Below are 20,830 nucleotides of genomic sequence, written 5' to 3' on the forward strand. Positions count from 1 at the left end.
CGTCATCCCTGTTGTGAAGAACATAGGTCACTAGGCTCACGTAGTTGCACTCGTGTACGAATCGTAGAACGAAGTAGAAAGATCGACAGAGGAAAGGAACAAAAGGGAGTTTGAGCAGCGTAGCGTTAAGGAGTATCGGCAAGTGCTAGGCACGCCACTCGGAAGCTGTTAACCACAAAGCGGTTCTGGAGCTGCTGATTCTTTCGAGGCTGACTCGCGAGCGCATCAGTAATGGGAACAATGGAATCAAGTATGCCGGTTTGCGGCTAACGAATGGTAAAAATGTGATATAAAATGAGGCAGAGATCGAGGGCTTGCGTTTACAAAGTTCACTTAACAGACTTCGAACAGAGTTTCGTGGAAATGTCGAAGTTCCAGCTAAATGTAAGTAGTGGATTTGCGTTAGTGATAACATGGCCGGATTTAATTAAGATATGCTGATTATGCTTGGAATAACAAGTACGAGAATAAAAATAAGAAGATTATAAAAACGGGAGCATCGTGGTATGAGCGGAAGTAACGAAGGTATTGCGATTGTAAGAGTGGAAAGATATGCAAAAGTAAGGCAGCTAAGTAAAGGTAAGTATTATTAAAATGGCCGGCAGATTACTTATAAAAATGTTATGGTATAAATATTGTAACGTTAAGCAATTTCAATGATATTAGTTGGAAGAATTCCGATTGATTTAAGCATTACGAATAATTGAATAATACGAAGCACCTTCGAACATTGACAGAATAAAATATGTCCGGTCGAGAGGAAAGTGGCTCGAAACTAAATTGGAGCATGGTAAAGCTTGAAAAATTAATAACAAAAATGCCGCAATTTGCCGCACAGACGCGACGGTCTCCTTTATAGTGCGAATCTTTTCAAAGCGAACCTTTCGAAGAAAAATTGTGTCTTTCTTTAATCGAACAAAGTGCGCTAATTTTTACTTCTCTCATCTTTTCATAAATATATAATATGTATGTCTACATATTACAATTAAAATATGGCACGTGGAAGTCGCTAAATATTACTATGAATTTGCATTCGGTGGTAATATTATATTAAAATTATTTTACATTTTCAATAAAGATTCTCGAAGAAATAACTAGTATTATCGAACGTGGAAAATTTTTAACTGAAAAGTAGCATTTTACAATTTTATATGTAAATAATTACTAAATTGATTTTAATTCTCGGTTGGTATTATAAATTGGATTATAGAAAACGAAGGTTAATTTTAAGTTTGCTTATATTTAGTTTTAAAGTATTTCATTTTAATTTGTATATTTTATATCTTACATGGTACGTGTTATCGATAGTCTTTATGACGTAAAACATACTATAGAAATTACGGTGGAATATTCTGTAATTAAGTAACTAGTCCCAAAGTCTTGTACTTGCTAACTACAACAGGTTTTTAAAATGACGACAATCACTATTCTAGAACGAGGGTTAATAACAATCTTCAGGCATCCTACGACATAAATACGAAAACCTTTAGCCAGCTCCCGCGATCTAAAAAATAAAGTTGTAAACCTAATACAAAGCAGCGAAACCGAAATTCAATTCGGTCGATCAATCAGCAAGTTTCGCGGAACGATTTCGATACAAGAGATATGGTATAGAGAGCAGCAGCAGTAGCAACAGTAACGGCAACAGCAGCGGTGGTGGTAGATAGGATGAACCAGTGGCGAATCTCAAGGATCAAGATCGCTAACGGAAGACGGATGGAAGGTTTGATGGAATGATTTCTGGATCTCGTCGCTGCTCTTTCTTGGCTCGTATGAGAAGAAGCGATGATTCACGCACGAAGAAAGGAGTCAAAACGTAGACTCGGAACGGAGATAGGCACAAAGCAGAAATCGGAGCATCGGGACGTTAAGAGGACTCAGAGAGGAGACGGTATTCTCCCGCATACGGTTCTCTGTTGACTGAAGCGACTTAAGTCAACGCCGCGCTCACCTACGGTCTGGCACACTACGTTCTCCTCTACTTGGTGGAGATCGTGAGGGGAGGGAAAGAGACGAGACGACGGAGTGTGCGAGAGTTGCGGTCCGGTTAGAGGGGAAAGCCAGAGGATGGAAAAGGAGAAAGACGAGCGAAGAGGAGGACGAGTAGCGCGCGGTTGGAAGCGGAGCGAGTGAGATGAGTGCGAAGGGTTCAAGTATAAGGATACCGAGGCATGCGCCGTCCTATCATATTGATCTCGCCATAGTAACGATTCTCTCTTCTCCGGCGATGTTGGCATGCACTATAGCAGGGGGACGAAGAGGGAAACCCTGACGAGAGAACGGCGGAAGGGGGTTGTACCGCATGGTATACCATGCCACCCCACGATGGGCGAATGTGGGCCGTACGGGAGTGAACGAGAACGATGGCGAGAGGAAAGGGAAAGGAAGAGAGAGAGAGTGGCACTGATCGAAGAAAGAGGGAACACGCAAGCGAGAGGATCGGTATCGGTTGAAGAGAGACGAAAGGCATCGGTGGCGGTGGGCTACACAGGGCGCTAGCGCCAAAGAGAGCCGAGGCGGCGATACCGCGCGGCGCTGCAGCCAAATGAGAATCAGTCCAGCGTTGGTCGCCGGCGAGGGCGCATCTGACATTCCTGTGACAAAAGATACGGACGGAGACACTTGAGGACATTGGAGAAACGGTGGAACATCCGCGATAACCATCGATCTCGAACGGATCAGAAGGATGTTAACCGTGGTAGTAGTAGCGTCACGGTGCTGACAGTCAGACGCGCTCTGGGAATCGGCGGGGATCGGACGGCGCGGAATAACTCGGATCGGAAGTCGGTCGAATGAGCTGGCTCACCGACAGACGACGACGACGACGACGACGACGACGCGTTTGTGAGCCGTGCAAGTAATTTTCGTGTACATACTCTCGACTACTCGCTATTCCGTGTGCGAGTCTGTTGTTTCTGATCCAGCGGAATACGAATCGGAGCAAGTCGTGCGCATATCAGGGTGGGAGGCAGAGAGCTAGAAACGCGAGCACACAGGGAAAATAGAGAGTTGTGTGAAATTGAGCCGAGAGTACGAGTACAACGAGAGTAGATAGAAGAGAAGAAGAGAAATGTCCTCGATGCCCAACGATGCCGCACCAAGGCACAAGCGAGCTGCTGAAGCTTAGTGCGTGCGAGGTGTACGCGCAGGGACACGCTGCAGGTCCACTGAGGCTGTCACGTGCCCCTGATAGAACGAAAACGATGCCATTGCCGTGTTCAAGGCACGTAAATTCAGGTGGACCCTCGGAAGACTGAAGACCTCAGGCTCGGGTGGAAAGTTTGCACGAAAACGTAAGAAATCTCACAGTGCCTACGGGATCCAGCTGGTCCGTTCCTGTTCGACGCGTTTGCAGCCACGTGCGAGGACAACCGAATAGTGAGGAGGTGGAGGAGGCGGAGAAGAAGCCGGTGGTGGCGGAGGTGGTGGTGATCGAGGAAGGAGCGAACTGCTCCGGTTCCTCAATCGTGCAAACATGAGACGTTGGACTCTCATGGCGGCTATAGCCCTGGCTGCATCGGGTGAGTTGTTGCGATACTAGCTAACCGATCTATCTCTCTTTTAGATACTCTGTGTCGCGGCACAGGCATATAAATACATTTTTCATTGTGCTGCTAGGCTCTCGTCCTAGAGACGATCGCTTTTCTCGCGACGCGAACGGTCGGAACCAGGTGTTGTGCTTTTCCATACAAATTTCAACCGTGTTTCTTTCGTTCTTTTTTCTTTTCTTTTCATTCTTTTTTTTCTAGTTGCCGGTTTACTTTCACTGTTTCCTGTTATTGTCTCTGTCTCTCTTTCTATCTATCTTTGCATTCGTCTACTTGCCCGTTTTATTTTTCTCCCTCTTGTCTCCAAAGCGCGATATGCTCTCGAAACGCACGAGACGGGTCTCTGCACGGGTCGCGCCATAGGGATTTCCACACGGTGACGGTTTCGGTATTCGGGGCGATCTTTTACCCCTTTAAGCTGCGGCGATGTCAAAAACGCGGCCGGAACGATAAATCATCGCCAAATAATGACGCCTGTCAAAGCAGTTCTTACACGTCCGATCGAAACGAATTCGTGCTCGCGATTTGTTGTGTTAACCAATTTTCAATGACAGTCGGAGGATTAAAACGGAAGGTTGATTTATATCGCGATATTTAATCTTTCGTCCAGCCAATGAAAATATTTACGAGTCGTGATCTTTACGTCAATTAAAAAGACGTGTCACGTATTTCACCGGCCAATCTCAATATCGAAAAAGTAGCAATTCGTATCTCGAAATTTTGACAATCGTTTGTAGCAAATAAATTATTTTTTTTTCTCTCTAGAGTTTTAAAGTATCAGACGTCAAATTTTCGACTAGATTCGAACGTCGTTAACCATTTCCACGTATTAGCGAAAGTTTTCTCTCAATGCTATGCAAACAAACGTATCACTTGAGCATTCGCGCGAACGCAAGTTCAACGTTCGACCTGTTTCGAGTTCGTTATCGTCGCGAGTGCTCAAGACGCGCAACGATTTTCAAATGAGCCCGAGGGAAGGTGTTGCTTTGCTACGTAACGTGTTGGCAGCTTGACGTCATTGGCGACGCTTCCTGCGTGACGTGTGCGCAGCCACTCTCTCGTTAGTACGCTGATTTCGGCCCGCAGACAGAACGTACACACACTCGCAACGAAATTATTGCTGTCTCAATATTTGCGCACGTAATCTGACGGATATTTTTGTTAAATTTTCGTCAATGAACAAACGCTGTTCCGCGGCTAAATTTCTTTTTCGCCATGGCAATTTCTTTTATGAAGCTCGAAGCGTCTGTTAACGAGAAAGAAGAAGACGAGGTGGAACAATCAGCTTCCGATGCGGTAAATTTTAATTGACGCGATGCCGGATTTGTGACCGTTTCCTTATTCTGTTTTGCGGAACGTTTGATTAATTGGGACCACGATGAGAACGATCGTCGTCCTTCATCATCTGTCTTCCTCTCTGTCTTTGTCTATGTACAACCATGACGATGTGGGCGTAGGAAAGGATTTTCCGGTGTACAACTTGCCCACGCAATTTCCAGAGACCTGTCCCTGTGTTGCTTATTCGGAGCTGTTCGATTATAGACAAAAATGAGGGAGGAATTATGAAACGACGTTTATTTTTGCTCCTTGATGTGGATTTGGAATGTTGTCAGGAAATTTCTGAACAAATTTTAATCTCTTAAGGGATGCTGACGTACATGATTCAGGTTTTAACTGGAGAAGATTTTTTGCAGAATGGCTAGATATACATATATTTTTGTTAGAAAAATAAAAGATGATTATCTTTTCTCGATCTTGTTAAATTCGTCCCTGAAGAAGCTAAAGATTGAAATTGATTGCTCCTGATAGATCAACGTCTGCAAATTCTTCAGTTCTGAAATTTTTTGGTAATTTTGATATTTTATGCAAGAGATATATGCGAATGTCTTGTGATAAAAGGAACGAAAGCAAATAATCATGTTCCTTTTGTGACAAAAAGAACATAAAGAATGAATTTGCGAATCTACGTTTACAAAGATGTAGTTGATCTCGATTTATGAACGTATCTGTAAATTTCCTAACAAGGTTTCCAATATATCCTGTGTGAATAATATATAATGCATATACATTGTGTATACATACGTACATATATTAGACACCCATGTATATTGCGTGAAATATGAGTTGATCAACCGAATACTAAGCATACTAATTTCATGGCAATGCTTGACCATTAGAATTTGATCAAGACTGATAAAGAATATGTATTTCGATAAATAGATATGGAAATATGAATACCTTGGTTTTTGGTTACTATACTTCATGTTCCGTTTTTTTTATTACGGAAGACCTGGCTCTTTGTAGGAAATTGTTGATGTAAAATCGAAGAAATAAATTAATTGCCTTTATAATTCATTAAATACTCCAATTTGCTTGTTCAGTATCAAAAACTTTCAAAAGAAATTTTGTCCATTTCCATATTCTGATAAATATTGAAAACATATAAAATATTTTCTTTTACGTTACCAATATTTGCAACTGTTTCACAGTTTCATAAACCTCCAACTTCGATAAGATAACATCATTCTCTATTCCACACTTTGCAACTTCCGATATATTTTACGTTGTGTACACGTTATACCACACTCTATCTTCGCGTTATAGTTTCTCCGGTCTAATCGATCTCTCGTAAGAAAGATACTGGGATACAAACGTTAAATGAATTCGTGACAAGTTTCTCATAGAAGATACAGAAGAGCGATGATCGAGTGCCGATTACGTTGCTGTATTAAGCAGTTTGTCGATTACAGTTGCAGTTGATTCATTTCGTTCTTCTCCTCATGAACGTTCTTCCTCGTAAATAAGCCGATATGGGCCGAAGACATGATCGACGCGTCTTTTATGATCTATGTAAACATCGTAACACACGAGTTCGGTGTTTCCCGTTCGCGTGAAACAGAGAAAACATAAAGTTAACGAGGAATCATCTGCCGCTTTTCATTTCTTTTACGTTCTATCGCGAAGGAAAAGAATGGGAAAACCGTTGATCGCTCCCGTAACTCAACGCGATACGTTGGTACGAGACGGGCGCACGTGCCGATTGCTGGTAGCGCGCGAAATACAAATGGTACGAGAACAGACATTCCAAAAATGGACCAGTAATAATGAAACAAATTTCGAAACAACTTTATCACGCGATTAAATAATGCGTCGCCGTGACGCAAAACCAGGGAAAGTAACAATATGTCTGCAGTAACGATAGGAACGACACTACCATTCCACCCCATTATGTAAAAGCTCACCCGTAATTTGCGCACTGTACTGAACTCGGAAAAATACGTGACCCATTGTAAACCTGTATATATTCTGAGATATATCGGTGTACATCTATTCACTTAGATTACTCGTGATTTCGATTTCATCGCGGAGATTTCTTCCGAGATTTCTGAACTAATTTTTAAACAAGTTTGATCTCTTCGAAATAACAATTACCATTCAATTACTAAAACCTTTTTATATTAAAGATAATTTTACAATCCCTTTAAATTTTTAAATTGATTATCTTCTCATAAAAATTTTTCCCAAAGGTTAAATTAATGTTTCGACATGTTCTAGCTTTATAACCTGCTTTAAATTTATATAGGAAAAATATTTTAAATTCTTTTATGGACACTGGACTCTTTGCTTACATAAAGTAGATAGAGAACTACGGGACGAAATTTAATAAAAGAAGCAACCAGAACACAACACCGATGCGATAAAATTTAATAGCAATCTAGATAAAAAGTTAATAGTAATTTAAAAAATAGAAAGAAAAGGAAGGAGAGATAATTTCTTTTATATAATACCATAAAATTTCATTCTTTCTCTGTCACGTAATCGCCATTGATTATTACAGTGATCGAGCCAGAGATCTACTTTATTTGAAATGGCAGCGGGACATTGAGTACCCGGGTGACCAATCGAAGCCGTACGATCAGCAGAGTGGAGGATCGGTGCTTCAGAGCACTCAGGGGGCTGTTTCCGAGCATCGACTCGCGAGTCGACAATCGGCGCCCATGCGACTGGACTCTATGTAGTATACACCGACGTCTGTCACGACGTTTGCAACACACGGAAAGGGCGACAGCTCACTCTCCGCAAATGTCGATGATTCGACGTGGCAGTCGTCGTGTGATGTGTCGCTTTTCGTTGGTCCGGATTCGATTCTGCACTGTGCAGATGCAAGATTCCGTTCGCACACGCGTCGAGTACGCGCTCTTAGCCTGTTGGCTTGACTGCATGCGTAAGCGTGTACTTACGTGTGTGGGTGGCAGTGGGCGTATGTGGGTGTACAACAGCGGAATATCGAGCGCGCGCGCCTGGTCGTTTGAAAAGCGGAGGACACTGTACGAGAGAGCTAGCCTTAACACACGGTCGCACGATTGCTGCTGCAACCGAGACACACGCACAGGCGCATGAGCTATATATGTAGAGGTCGAATGTATATAGAATATGTGGATGTGTGTCTGTCTGTGAGCGCGAGTGGGCGAAATCGCACGCTCACAGACTCGTCTTTCACCCTCTCTTTCTCCCTCACTTGTCGAGCGCACGACTCTTTCGACAGGCGCGATCATGCACGTCAAGAGTGAAAACTGTGCCAAACGCTGCGAGAAGCTCCGGGAAAACAAGCTTTCAGCTGCTGCCTGTTTTTCCCACCGCAGCCACTGTCTTTAACGGGTCCATCGTTGACCAACTTTTTTTTATTTCTTTTATATTTTTTGGATGGTTTGTTTAAATTTGAAACATACGGATAAATTTTTTCTATTTCTTCAGAATATTCGTGGTCAGTGTTTTTCGTATAATATACTTTATTGTTTCTCTCTGCTGTTCATAAATTTTACCTTCGATAGTTAAACAGTACCACTTCAACTTCTCATTTTTTGTGTTTGAGAAATTGTTTAAAACATAATTCTGATATTTCACGTTCCTTCAGACAATATCGCGTTGTAAATGTTTATTTTAATGTTAAGGCTGCTTTTGTTTTGGATTTTTTTCTATTTTCGTTCGAAGGAACTTCTGACAAATTTAAAAACAATTTTGTTTCCTTTAAAGAGGATGAAAAAATTATTTCACTACAGGACCTATTTTTGTTCGTTTATGAATCTTCCGGTGGTTTTCACGAGCCCCGAGGCAAGGAAACGTGCCATCCTTATGAGCATTCGAGTTGCGGAGTTTTGTCGGGCGGTAATAAAAGTTTTGTCAGGCTTCGTGATTTTATATACATTGGTTTTGAACCTGTCCGGTGAAAGGGTATAAGGTTTCATCCTGTTAAAACATTTAAACAGCAAACGCCCATGCTTTGATGAAAATTTGAAAAACCTACGTTCACGTAAAACAAAATATTCGGTAATCATGACAAGCTTTCCGGATCCCGTTGGTTTTGTAAATACATTTTTTACAGCGTGGAAACACAACGTGTGCGCGTAGTATAGATTCGTCGCATATAAATACACATTGCATTTTAAACTATTCAAACGAAAAAGAGAGAATCAAAAAGTAGTACCATTAAAATCTCCCCTTGATATATTAGAGTTAATTTTCACCTGATATTTCTCGTATTTTTTTATTTAAACCGCACACATAAACGCGCACTGCCCTATTCCTTTTGTAATCATTTACCCAATTTTTCGAGAATTTTTGAGAAAGGAATAATTTTAGCCAAATTCTCTTAAACGCGACAGGTGTATTTTACTAAATATTTACGTCCATAGAAAATGCTTTCTAAATAAAACAAATAGAAAGAGAAACGAGTTCTATGTACTATGGATAATGACGTTTTTCATTAGAAAAATTTCAATTCTTTCTGTATATAAGCATCATTAAAATGTTTTGAGAAGTCTGTAAATAACTTCTTGTAGGAACATGAACAGACAGACACATTGAACGATCGTGTCAGAATATCTTGTCGGTGGAAATAAAAATATCAAAGGAAAGTTCTTTAGCGTTTCCCAGTTACTTTGGCCTTTTTAATAAAAATAAGATTAATGTTATATTTTATTTAATGTTATATTGTTTAATATTATATTTCGAGTTCGTCACAATGGAAGCTGTCTTTTTTACTCCAGTTGGAAGTTTTTTCTGTCAAAATTTGATTTTAAACCTCGAAGCATCAATGAAACAAGGCACGATATAACCGTGGATGGAAAATTTCCCTATGGTGATTTTTGAGATTGAGCGTCTAATTATGAAAAAATAGGCAAATATAGCGGAAGCACTGGTCAAATCCCTTGGAAAGCTATCGCGATGTTACAGAGAGAAACGAGCTTTGACTCACAAGATTTCTTCGTGGTCATCTCTTTTTTAGAATAGAGGTCGTTAAAATTTCAAACGTTGCGCGGCGCGTTTCAACTGCGCGTGGGCGTGCATACTCTCACTCTATTTTCCTGTATTTCTCGTCTCTTTCACTTCTCTGTTTCTTCTTCTACTCCTCTGCTTCGCTTCACAACTCTCACCGATCCTTTTCATTTTTTCCTTCGTGTCTTCTTTCTATCTCTATCGCATCGTTTCTCTATAATTCATCGGGTTTCTCCAATCTTTTTTACCTTTGTTCCTCCCGCTTTTATATTAAACTTTTAGTTCCTCGCCGGCCAACCAAATTCTTCACTATTCTTTCTTTTCTTATCGTTGCACTGTCTCTTTTATTTTTGCGAATATTTTTTGTCTAATTTGTGTCTCAAATTTTTTCGTTTGTATCTTTCTTTATTTTCTTCATTTTTCTTTCCAATCTATCTGATCTTTGTTTCACGAACTGGATACGTTCGCGAAAGGTACCGATTTCCTGTTCTGTATTTACTATTGTTGTGTTACGTTGCAATTTCTTATTTTCGAAGCTTTAAAATTGGATTTTCCTTATGCGCGTGCGCGTGCGCGTGTGTATGTGACGAAACTCATTATTCCTGCATAATTGTGAAGCATTTGTAGCGAATCAAAATTTGACTTACAGGGTTCGATTGTTCTTTTTTCACGAAGTATTTTAGTCATGAAGGGATAAAAGAAATGGAAACAACAAATTATAAGTTACCAGCAACAAAGTCCAAGTTATGAATTACTTATCACTAATAATATTAATTCAATTATGTAGGAAAGTCCTGAGACGAACGTTTTCATTACTTCGTTAAAATTGAAATCAAGTTTTTAATACAAAAGAACAAAGACGTTATAAAAATATAAATTTACTTTAATAAGAATAATGATATAATAATAACGGGAAATGTTATATCAGTTCAAAGGTAAAGCAAAAACGTTGACATTTCCTCGTTTCATCGTGTCACTCGCTGTGTAATAATATTTCTATTATAAAAATAGCGTGAGTCGACTACTTGTACTGATAACACGAACTGTAGTATACAAGTTTCTCTACTAAAGTTTAGCTTTTCGTCATCGTTCTTAGCTTAGCGTTTTCTCAAATTGGAGATTTTGTCGCAAGTATCATTTTTCTCCGAGTCCCTCATCGTTACCGAATGATCTTATGAAAAGATTTATTCCAGTTTTTTGCTCGCTCATCCAAATGCAATCATGTTTCGCAATATAACAAAGCAACCTATTTATTTGGCCAGCCTCTTTTCTCCAACCCCTCGTCAATTTATTTTCTTATTTTCTTCTTTGCTTTCTCTCACAGTTATTGTTACTGCGACAACATTTCGGATCTTCTACGTATATACCTATATCAGCTCGGAATTAACAATGTTCCAAGCTATTTCTCCTAGAGCATTCGGGCGAACACATCGATCCGCCATTGTGTTTTACCACGAACTACGATCTCAGTTTTCGCTACGAACAACGATCACTGTAATTTTATCGTCGATTGTGATGTCGTTACGATCACGGTAGAAAGGTGAGCAGCTCAGGATTTTGGTTACCTATACTACGGATTTCGTTATATGAATAACTCGATTTCTAAGAAAAAAACCCATGTTCGAGCAAATTCATCATAAAAGTTCGAATACGATGAAAGTTATAGCGACAGATTGTACTAGCTCGTTTTAGTGAAAATTCCCGAAATAATTATTTTCACGTTCGTAATTGTAAAAGTAATCAGGAGAAAGAAATTGTATTAGAAAGTGAGTTTAATTAATTTTTACATATGGACAAGCTTATATTACTTTATATTGATACGAGGATTCCAAGGAAATATTACACAGACAATATTTTAAAGGTACAAAAGCTTCAGAAGTTTGAGAATGAAAAATGACAATTAAACATATAGGAATTTAAGTTGTTATTTTCATGCGAGCTTATTAATTTATATATTCACTACGTACTTATTAAACAAAACAACGAATTTCCGAGCAAGAATAAAATTAGCTCGTGAAAACACTTACTGCAGATTAACTTACAGAACGGATCTTCGTAAATTGCGTGAATGCAAGAAATTTGCTGAAATTGCCAGGATTGAATTATTGGATAGCGCTAATATTACTTTATCGACATCGTTTATACCATGTACACAGCTTATTTACCCCTTAGAACGAGTAGAGAGATCCCTATAATTTTATCGACAGTTACAACGTCGTTGGGTTGAAGTAGGCTAAGGAAATCTTGATTGATTCTACTCAGGCTGTTACTTCTGGAAAAATATCGTCATCAGAAAATGATCTGAAATGGTTATTTTTTATTCGCTGAGTTTTTACTTTATCAAAAGATCTATAATATATAAAAATTGACATATCTATGATAATAAGCATTTACATATATATTTATGAAAATTAAAAACATAAAGGAGCCAATTTCATACGCAATACACTGATACATGGCTCTACTTGTACCAAAAGATTCAAGAAACTGCTTGTTCATTCTTCTGTGTCAGAGAGTATTCTCCTAGCGATTTATCTTGACCGAATGACGACGTACTTCAAAAAGGGTCGAGTCTTCTCTCGACGAGGAAACAGCTAAATATTTACGTGGTATAATCTGAAGAACTTGGCGCACGAACCGTCTGATAACACCGACCAAAAAAGCATCAGACAATTCGATCGGTTTAGGTATTAAACGTTTAGGTATTAAATAATCCACGTGCTATCGCTATTAAACTCTGTTTGGTCCAGCAGCCGGCTAATTTCAGCCGAACCAAGTATAACCGCGAAAGTAACCCCTTTAATAATGCAACACACGATGAGTGACGTGATATCCGACGAAATATGATTCGACGAAGAAGAAAGGAAAGACGATGTCCTACATTTTATCAGGATGAAAATATCGAGGCGCAAATGTCAAGGAACATTAAAAAGCAATTAAATTGCAATAACTATAAACAAAATTTCTTTGAGAAAGGCTGATGTCGCTGGGAAGTGCTTTTTGTTTCCTGCAATTTGCTGTTCTTTTTTATTTTTCTTTTTCCGTAGCCTGCAAAGATATCGGCCGAGAAGAGTTCGCCAACAGGGACACGGTCGAGCACAGACGTTAATTAAATTTTCCTTAACCGCGGTATTTGATGCGGCACCGGCCCTGAAACGCTTAATTTCGTGATCAGTATTCATAAATTCAGTTGCCATTAAACGCGCATTTTTATCTCTCGGTGATAAATCAGCGTCGAACGAATATCTTAAAACGTCGCAAAAATCTCGCTGTCTCCCCGGTTCACTTAAATTATTATGCAATTAATGCGTTTTGTAAGTCGATTTTCCGTTCGATTTGCAAATAATGAAAGTTAGTTTTCGAATATGTATTATACTGTAGTACTGTGAAAAAAGCCCTAGGCCATATTTTTCACAGACATAAAATATTTATTTGTTTGAAATTAATCCATACTTTGAGCAAATTATCAATAATTTTTAAATTAAACGTTTCTCAAATTTACATTTGACGGATGGCTTAAAACTTTTACATGGTGTGCTATACCTATTCTCGGGATAACAAACGAGGAAAAGAATCGACTCGATACTACTATCGAAAAAGGAAGGTTCGCGTGAGAGTCGAGAATTTCTCAACTTTTAATAGCTACACGTATATTTCGTGTTAAAGGGTACGAAACTTTACGCCAATGATGTATTATACAGTTCGGGTGACTTACAGGGGAAGGTACTTTGAAGGGTCGGAAGATCGTCCCATTTACCACTCATAGCTGGCTTTCAAGAAAGGTATTATTGATCCATGAAGACGGATTTCAACTGGAAACCGTTTCGCATCTCAGGCTAGCGAGAACGATACGTATCTGAAAGATTATTTTGCAACGTCTTATCAATTTAGCCAAGTCATTCACATTTTTAATACATCCACCTTCTATTTTCGATATCCTTCCAAGGATCAAATCCTTGATACTAATATTCTACAATATGAAACCAAACTGAATAGTTGCCTTTTCGTATGTATTTCTTGATCCATATTGACGTAAATGAAAATTATTGATATTGTACACAATAATTTACGAATAATTTGCGAATTTATTCATTTCTTCAAATTAAATAATTGTAAATTACATTTGTATCCTGTCAAGAGATCTGTAATATGTTAATTAATGATAACGATAACGTTTTCGAAAAATATGTGCTTGTATTACTAATAATCTATAAAAGAGAAAGTATGTTCTCCACGATTAAAAATCATTCGATCTTGGGAAGGGTAAAAGCATCAATATTTGTGGAAGTAATTAATCGAAGCGATTGTTCAGAGTACCAAAGAAACTTTCATCAATTTCAGCTTTCGAATTTAATATACCTTCGACTGTGATTATCAGAACAAGCCACATAATATCACGGAAAGGTTTCTATCAACGAAACGTCTCGCCATTAACATTCGCCATGAACGTAAATGCGTAGCCTAGCTATACTTCCTGTCGCTTTGCTTGTCCAAGTTTCATGCAGGTCGTAATGGGAGGCAATATGAGCAAATAGTTAGTTTCGAAGTGAGATAAGGGGCGGGGAGGGGAGCAAGCTTTATCACTGGGTTTCCGGTGCAACAGCTTACAATCTGACATAGTTACATATCGACTGAGCGTCTCGTGTACATACACGTTTCGAATACACGCGTCTTTGCGTAGACGTGTACGCGGGGATCCCGATTCGTCCCTTCACCCGTGTGTTCACATGAAACGCACGCAAATCCTTTCCCGCGGTTTATCCATCGAATATCGCACTCTGTCATTTCGTTCATCATTCTCCACCCCTTTTCCTTCCTTTATTTTTTCCTCTTTCCCCCTTTTTTGTATTTTATCGGCAGTTACGCGCCATACTTTTGCACGTTTTGTGCCCTTTGTTTCGGATAATTGCCAGCAACAAAATGGTACGATGCGAACGTAGATGATTCCACGGTGAATTTGATTTGGCGTAGAATCAATTTTTATGCGGCTAAAACGTCGCCGTTGAGAATTTTCACGTTCACCATCGCAATGATGAAAAGCTTACAAAATCATCTTTACCAAAAGATAGATAAAAGTAGAGCAATTTAGGAAAATGCAGATACAGCTACCATAACAGAAAATTGTTTCCATTATTCGTTACCATTTCCCAATTATCTTGGTAATGTTTTCAGTTGCAGGCATACGTAGTTAGAATAAAAATGCCATGACAATTGAGCGGTATGTTGTTCCAAATAAGAGTATGAACAAACGGATAGATTATTTCCTTTTGTTCGTTATCCTCTACCTATCGTTTCATGCACCTTCTTCGTTTCTTCTTTTAAATCGTTTAAGGAATGTTAAATTCGAACACTCGCTTCTGCCTGCCTAAAAATTCATTCAACATTCCATTGTGCGTTATGAGAACACTGGGCTGACCATTCATACGAGAATTTAATTGTCAGCCATGCGAACGGGAGCGAGATTGACGTTTATCGATTCCACGTCAATGTCTCCTTCCAGTGGCAGCCACCGCGATTGGTGTATCAGCCTTTCGCTTCTTTCTCGCGGTTATATGCCCGGTTTTTCCCCTTGCTAACAGCGAGATATACGACCTTTTTTCAAGCTTTACCAAGATGTAAACATTGCAACAGCGATTGCCATTGTTAGATGTTCCCTATGATTTTTAATCGTTAAATAACAGTAATTAAATTTTTGCCAACACAGAATAAAAACAATCTATTAATGTCACATATCATTTTCGTATTAACCGGCTATAATCCCAGCCCCATAGGGGTTAGTTGAAAAGAAGTGTACCGTAATAAAAATTAAAAAAAAATGAAGAAATGAGGATATTTCTCTTCTAGGTAGCAAGTCCATTTTTCAAAGCTCAGCTTTTGCTTCGTTTTTCTATTAAACGTAGAGCCGTGTCGTTATCTCTCACTCATGATAGCATATTAACCGTAGCAGCGAACAATTCGAGCCATTTCTAACGTCTTCTTTCTTCAATAACGAAGAGATATCGTTAATGCAAGAAAGTGCGACGATGATAAATCGAGAGCGATTCATGGTACACAGGAAAGCAAAGAGAATTTCTAGAAATACCGTAGCAGCAAGTTACATGATACATCATTCCGCAATAAAAAATGAAATCGCAATCTACACGATGGTCAAGTAAAAATTACCGTAAACCCCGATTAAGAACGTTACCAATTAAAAACGACACCAATTACAATAAAATGTCTCGAGATTGTCTCGTCTGGAATGCAATCAGGACGATGATCAGCAACACTTTAATCAAAGACAATCAACTAATGACAACGATAATTGCTGTTGGCGCTGGCGAAAATATTAAAGATTCTTTATCTCGGTTCGTGGAAAGCTGGTCGCACAACGAGAGTGTCTTTCATCATGCCAGGCTACATTCATTTTCCTCTTTTTTTCTGTCTTTCCGAGAAATTCCTCCTTTGGCATAGAGGTACGTATTTCTTCAGCGGCAAAAAAGTAAGCCCTGTAACAATCGATATTCTCTTTTCCCCTTCCGGAACTTTGCGAGAGTTTCTTCGCTCGTTCGTCCGGCCGTGTGTTTTCAAATTTTTACGCTCACCACTTTTCCTGTCTCCTTCACCCCCTTCAGGTCCGGTCATGTGCAAATGTACGCGTTCGCGTGTATCAGCTGGCACAATGCACACTCTTCCTAATTCGTCGTATGCGATCGCGCATCCGATTGTTTCGAGGTAGATTGCTTCCATTACGGGCTGTGGGTATGTCGCCTATGCCGACGAGGAAGATGGAGAATGCGAGATTATGCGATATTTCGAACACGGTTCCCCCTAAGGAGACGGCGTTTCTCTACTCCGTGATATCGAGTCAACTATCGATTACCGAGATTTTCCGCCTAGGTTTATGCGCGTTCAACGAGCAAACTAAGAGGGTGAGTCGGAGGAAGGAATTGAGAAATTGCGCCCCGGTACCGGAGGTACGCCGCCCGATCTGCATATTTAGAAACAATACAGAATTCGAGGGTCCGTGAATATTTAACTGGCTCTCTAATTGCCTGGCTCTTCGAGCGGCTTCAGATTCGAATTACAAGAACGCGCGATGTGATTAATTAATTTCAAGGACCGCTTGTTATTGACAGATTACCTGCTAATTTTTTAATTAAAATGAGTTTTTAGAAATAGACTGCGAATGTGTGGCACTGCGAGCAGCGTAAATATACAAAAATATGAAAGAATAATATGTGCAAAATAAAAAAGGAAACACATCAAAGATTAGAAAATTGACGGTTTCTTCTATATTTAAAGCTTAATTTCTTCTGAAAAAATTATACAAAGCACCTTTCATTCGTGTCCTTTGACAAGCACGATATGTATCTCTTTATTGATTCTTTCGTATTGACTTTGAATGCGCCTCCAAATCGAGCGTACCTCAGCGAAATTCGTGCGGATAAAGTACGACAATGTTGATAACAGGAGGCAATGTCGGATACATAGATGCTGAGAGGATAACCATAGCCTCGGTTCGTGAAGATTTTATCAAAAGTTTCTCGGGGGTGGGTACTTGTTATTGAAATTCCACTCTGTCGAGACAAAACAAAAGACTCAAGTTCCTACCCCTCTCGTTCCTGGGGAATTGGATCTGTGTACGACCGATGCATATTCGAACCGGCTTCGAGAATTGAATTCGATGCACACAGGACTTGGCTGTGCAGTAAAAAATATTGGATACGATTGACTCAACTTTTCCAATTTGCAATTCACAAAACGGTAGATCGACGATACGCTGAAACCTTAAATTCTCGCGTCATCATTTCTTTCACTAACTTGTTTTTTCTTTTTTTTTATCGATCGTTACTCTCTATTCTGAATATCAACTTTAATAGTCTACTTACGCTTCGTTTTTACGATACGTTACAACGCAATCTCGTTAATATGTTCAGCGACGTGCTTGGTGTGTCGTAAATTAATTTATTAGCTATCCACGCGTGGGCTTTAAATTCTCACTGTAAAATTATGATGTTTGCTCGCCAGTTTATTGAACACGATGATATATGATTCTATTATTAGCAAACAGAAGCTGAAACGACATATTTGATATATATATATATATATTATATGTCATGTAAAAGTGTATATATATATATATATATATATATATATATATATATATATATATATATATATATATATATATATATATACTTTCAGTGAGAGTCAACGTGAAACCAAAATGTTTGTTTTTATCTGCAAACTAATCTAGATTCATAGGATACTAAACCTGTGGCACGCGTTTGAAACGATCTATATCACTTTCCACCGCTTGTAAGCTATGTATAGGAACATTGATCTATTTCCAGCATTTTCCTAGTCACTTTTTTTATTTTCCTTCGTTTCACGAATCTGAATCGAAAGTGAGCCACGATGGGAGGCAATATTTGGAAATTGTGGGAAATGTTTCCGTTCTATCTGTACATGTACATATCCACTCGAACATAAAGGAAAAGCGAAAAGATGAAGAGAGAAAAATAAGAAGAAATCGCAACGACTTTTAATAAATAACTTATGTGACATATGAAATCAAAATTCCTTTCAAAAGCGTTTCACATATTGAACGCGCAGGAAGGTTACAATTCCACACGTAACAATGGTTGTACGTGTATTGGATTCTACGGCGAAGTAAGCGGAGAAAGGTAGAAAAAAAGTAGAACAGTAAAAAAGGGGTCAGTGAGTAATTCAGAAAGCTTACTACAGTGTATCGTCTCGATATGCTATTAGAATTTCATATTGGTCATTTAGTCGGTTCGAGGATGGCTGCGTGTTCGTGAATATATGGTCGCGTTATCTCTTCATGGAACTAGGAAACTCTACCGAAACACGGGCATCGTTGAATATATATTTAATTGAATGTCCCGATAAAAATATGAAACCGTGTAGAGATAGAGCAGTTTTAAAAATGCGTGCAAATTGTTTATAATTTATACGTTCCGTAAACATGTCTTGTACATTAAAATAAATTTAAATATTTTAGCTTAATCTGAATTTTATACGATCTTGGAATCGCACTTTTCGATTTCCTCATATCACAATTACGACGTTAAAATACAGAATTCGATAACACAAAGTAAACTGACTGAAAAATATTGAACATTGGGCCTCGATAGCTTGACCCCATAAAAACATCTTCAAATTTATCAACGAAATCAATCTCCCACACTTCAGAGAATCGAACGAACAATCCGCACTGCAAACTGAATCGGGCCATCGAATAAAATTCAATTATTCTCCGAGAAATTTCCAGGAGAACGCGTGCGGAATTCACGGTGTAAGTTGGATTCGTAAACTGGCCCGGCTGATTCGTAAACTGCAGAGATCGGCGCAATTGTCCCGTGCCGCTGGTTTCCAAAGAGAGATATCGTCGGGCCGTTAAACCTGGCTCGATGATCGAAAATTAGTGCGTGCGACTGCAGGCAAGGTAAACGAGTCCCAAAGGCAGTTAACAGGTCGATAATGCACGGCCTTCGGTAGAGCAGCCATATGACATGGCACGGATGAAAAGGAAAAGGCGGTGAGCGCATAAAACTTGCAGCCACTCCTGTCTCCAGGAGTGTCAAGGGTCGGTGACTCCCAGGCGGCCGTTCTTTCTAGCTCCCTTGAAAGAAGCTCGGCTTGCCGTACGGATCGATTCGGGCGCGTATACATCGTAGGCATCGCGAGGCGGAAACACACCGAGCCACGGTTCAGTGAAGTGTACGAGTGTACGTCACGTTGTAGGAAGATGTCGTCGTTCCTGCTAACCGATGTTCCACTTCATGCTAACTGCAGACAATCTGCAGAATTCTGGATCAATTAAGCCTGATTGGGGATGGGCGCGATCTACCTGACTGCAGTCGACGTGAAGGAGCGGCTTTTACGTGTTTTCTACAACGGATCAACAAGCGCCGAGCAACAAGATCCACGCCGTAAATTAGAGCGACGTCGAAAACAGCTACCGAATATTACAGCATCGAGGAGGTCGTTGAGATAGTGTTCAAAGTAAGAAACAGGGGATGCAGAAGGAGGAAAAACTTTTGTTTCGAATTCGACAGTATAGTTAAAATACCTTTTTCCTGGGATGTCTTTGCCATTTCGTGTACTCGTATATTCATAATTGTTACTTACGTGGAGATTGAGATTTCTTTGTGCACTTTTGACAACGATATAGAAGGAAATCTCGTCTCGAGATTTTTCTGTATCGATTTACCCAATTAAGGACTTTCTTCTACGATACCACAGATTGAAACTAAAAGTCAAATTATTCTTGATTAACCTCTTAGGTACAGTTGAATTTTGTGCGGGGCTGTTTCTCTGTACGGCAGAGTTTGACGCGAATTACGCGTAAACGACGAGCAATGTGTGATAATGCTGTTCTCTACGCAAGTTATACAAAACGCAGTTATAAAAAATTTCATTCCAAAGATGTAATGGACATACTTTAACTTTAATAATTTACTTTAATAATTAATAATACAATTGAGTGTGATATATTTTAAAGCACTGTACAACACATAGACCCACGTTACAATTTTCACACTCATAGCGCAATAGTGTTTTTCAAATTACTCTTCGTTTTATGTTTTGAAGCGATATTTTCAGGTTGAAGATTCTAAAAAATTATAAAGATACGGATCGGCATGTTAAAAGGAGCATCTAATAATCGTATATTTATTTTAATGAAAAGTAACAATTGATATCTGGCACTGGCCTATCAAAAACAAAGGCTATATATTCTGCCTGTATATCGTTAACACTGTTATAAAACGTTGCGAGGACAAAAAAAGTGTGAGGCAAGACAAATGAAATAGATCATTTAGTTCAAACGGTGAGCGAATGAGTCAGTAGAGTGAGTCACTATAGTGGCGCGTCGTAATATAAGATGACATCCGCGAAAGCCACTATAGTGGCGCATAGTACCCAAGAGGTTAACTTAAAATCAAGGAGAGGCAGGCACGACACGGAGAAAATTTTAGTAATAACTTGTGGAATAATCT

General features: G+C 39.3%; 1 protein-coding gene across 3 annotated transcripts in view; it reads left to right on the plus strand.

Annotated features, from left to right (window-relative positions):
• Window positions 1-2,394: 2,394 nt before the first annotated feature.
• LOC126872819 (neuronal acetylcholine receptor subunit alpha-7-like) overlaps window positions 2,395-20,830 on the plus strand; it is a 171,767-nt gene continuing 153,331 nt past the window's right edge. Inside the window, exon 1 of one of the 3 annotated variants that reach the window (XM_050633009.1) lies at window positions 2,395-3,521. Coding sequence is in view for 2 of the 3 variants with exons in the window: in XM_050633007.1 (XP_050488964.1) it covers window positions 3,476-3,521 (46 nt within the window). In the remaining variant the exon portion in view is untranslated. The remainder of the gene's footprint in view (window positions 3,522-20,830) is intronic. The other 2 variants (XM_050633007.1, XM_050633008.1) reach the window with 2 other exon arrangements.

This window comes from Bombus huntii, chromosome 14, assembly GCF_024542735.1.
Source record: "Bombus huntii isolate Logan2020A chromosome 14, iyBomHunt1.1, whole genome shotgun sequence".
NCBI lineage: Eukaryota > Metazoa > Arthropoda > Insecta > Hymenoptera > Apidae > Bombus > Bombus huntii.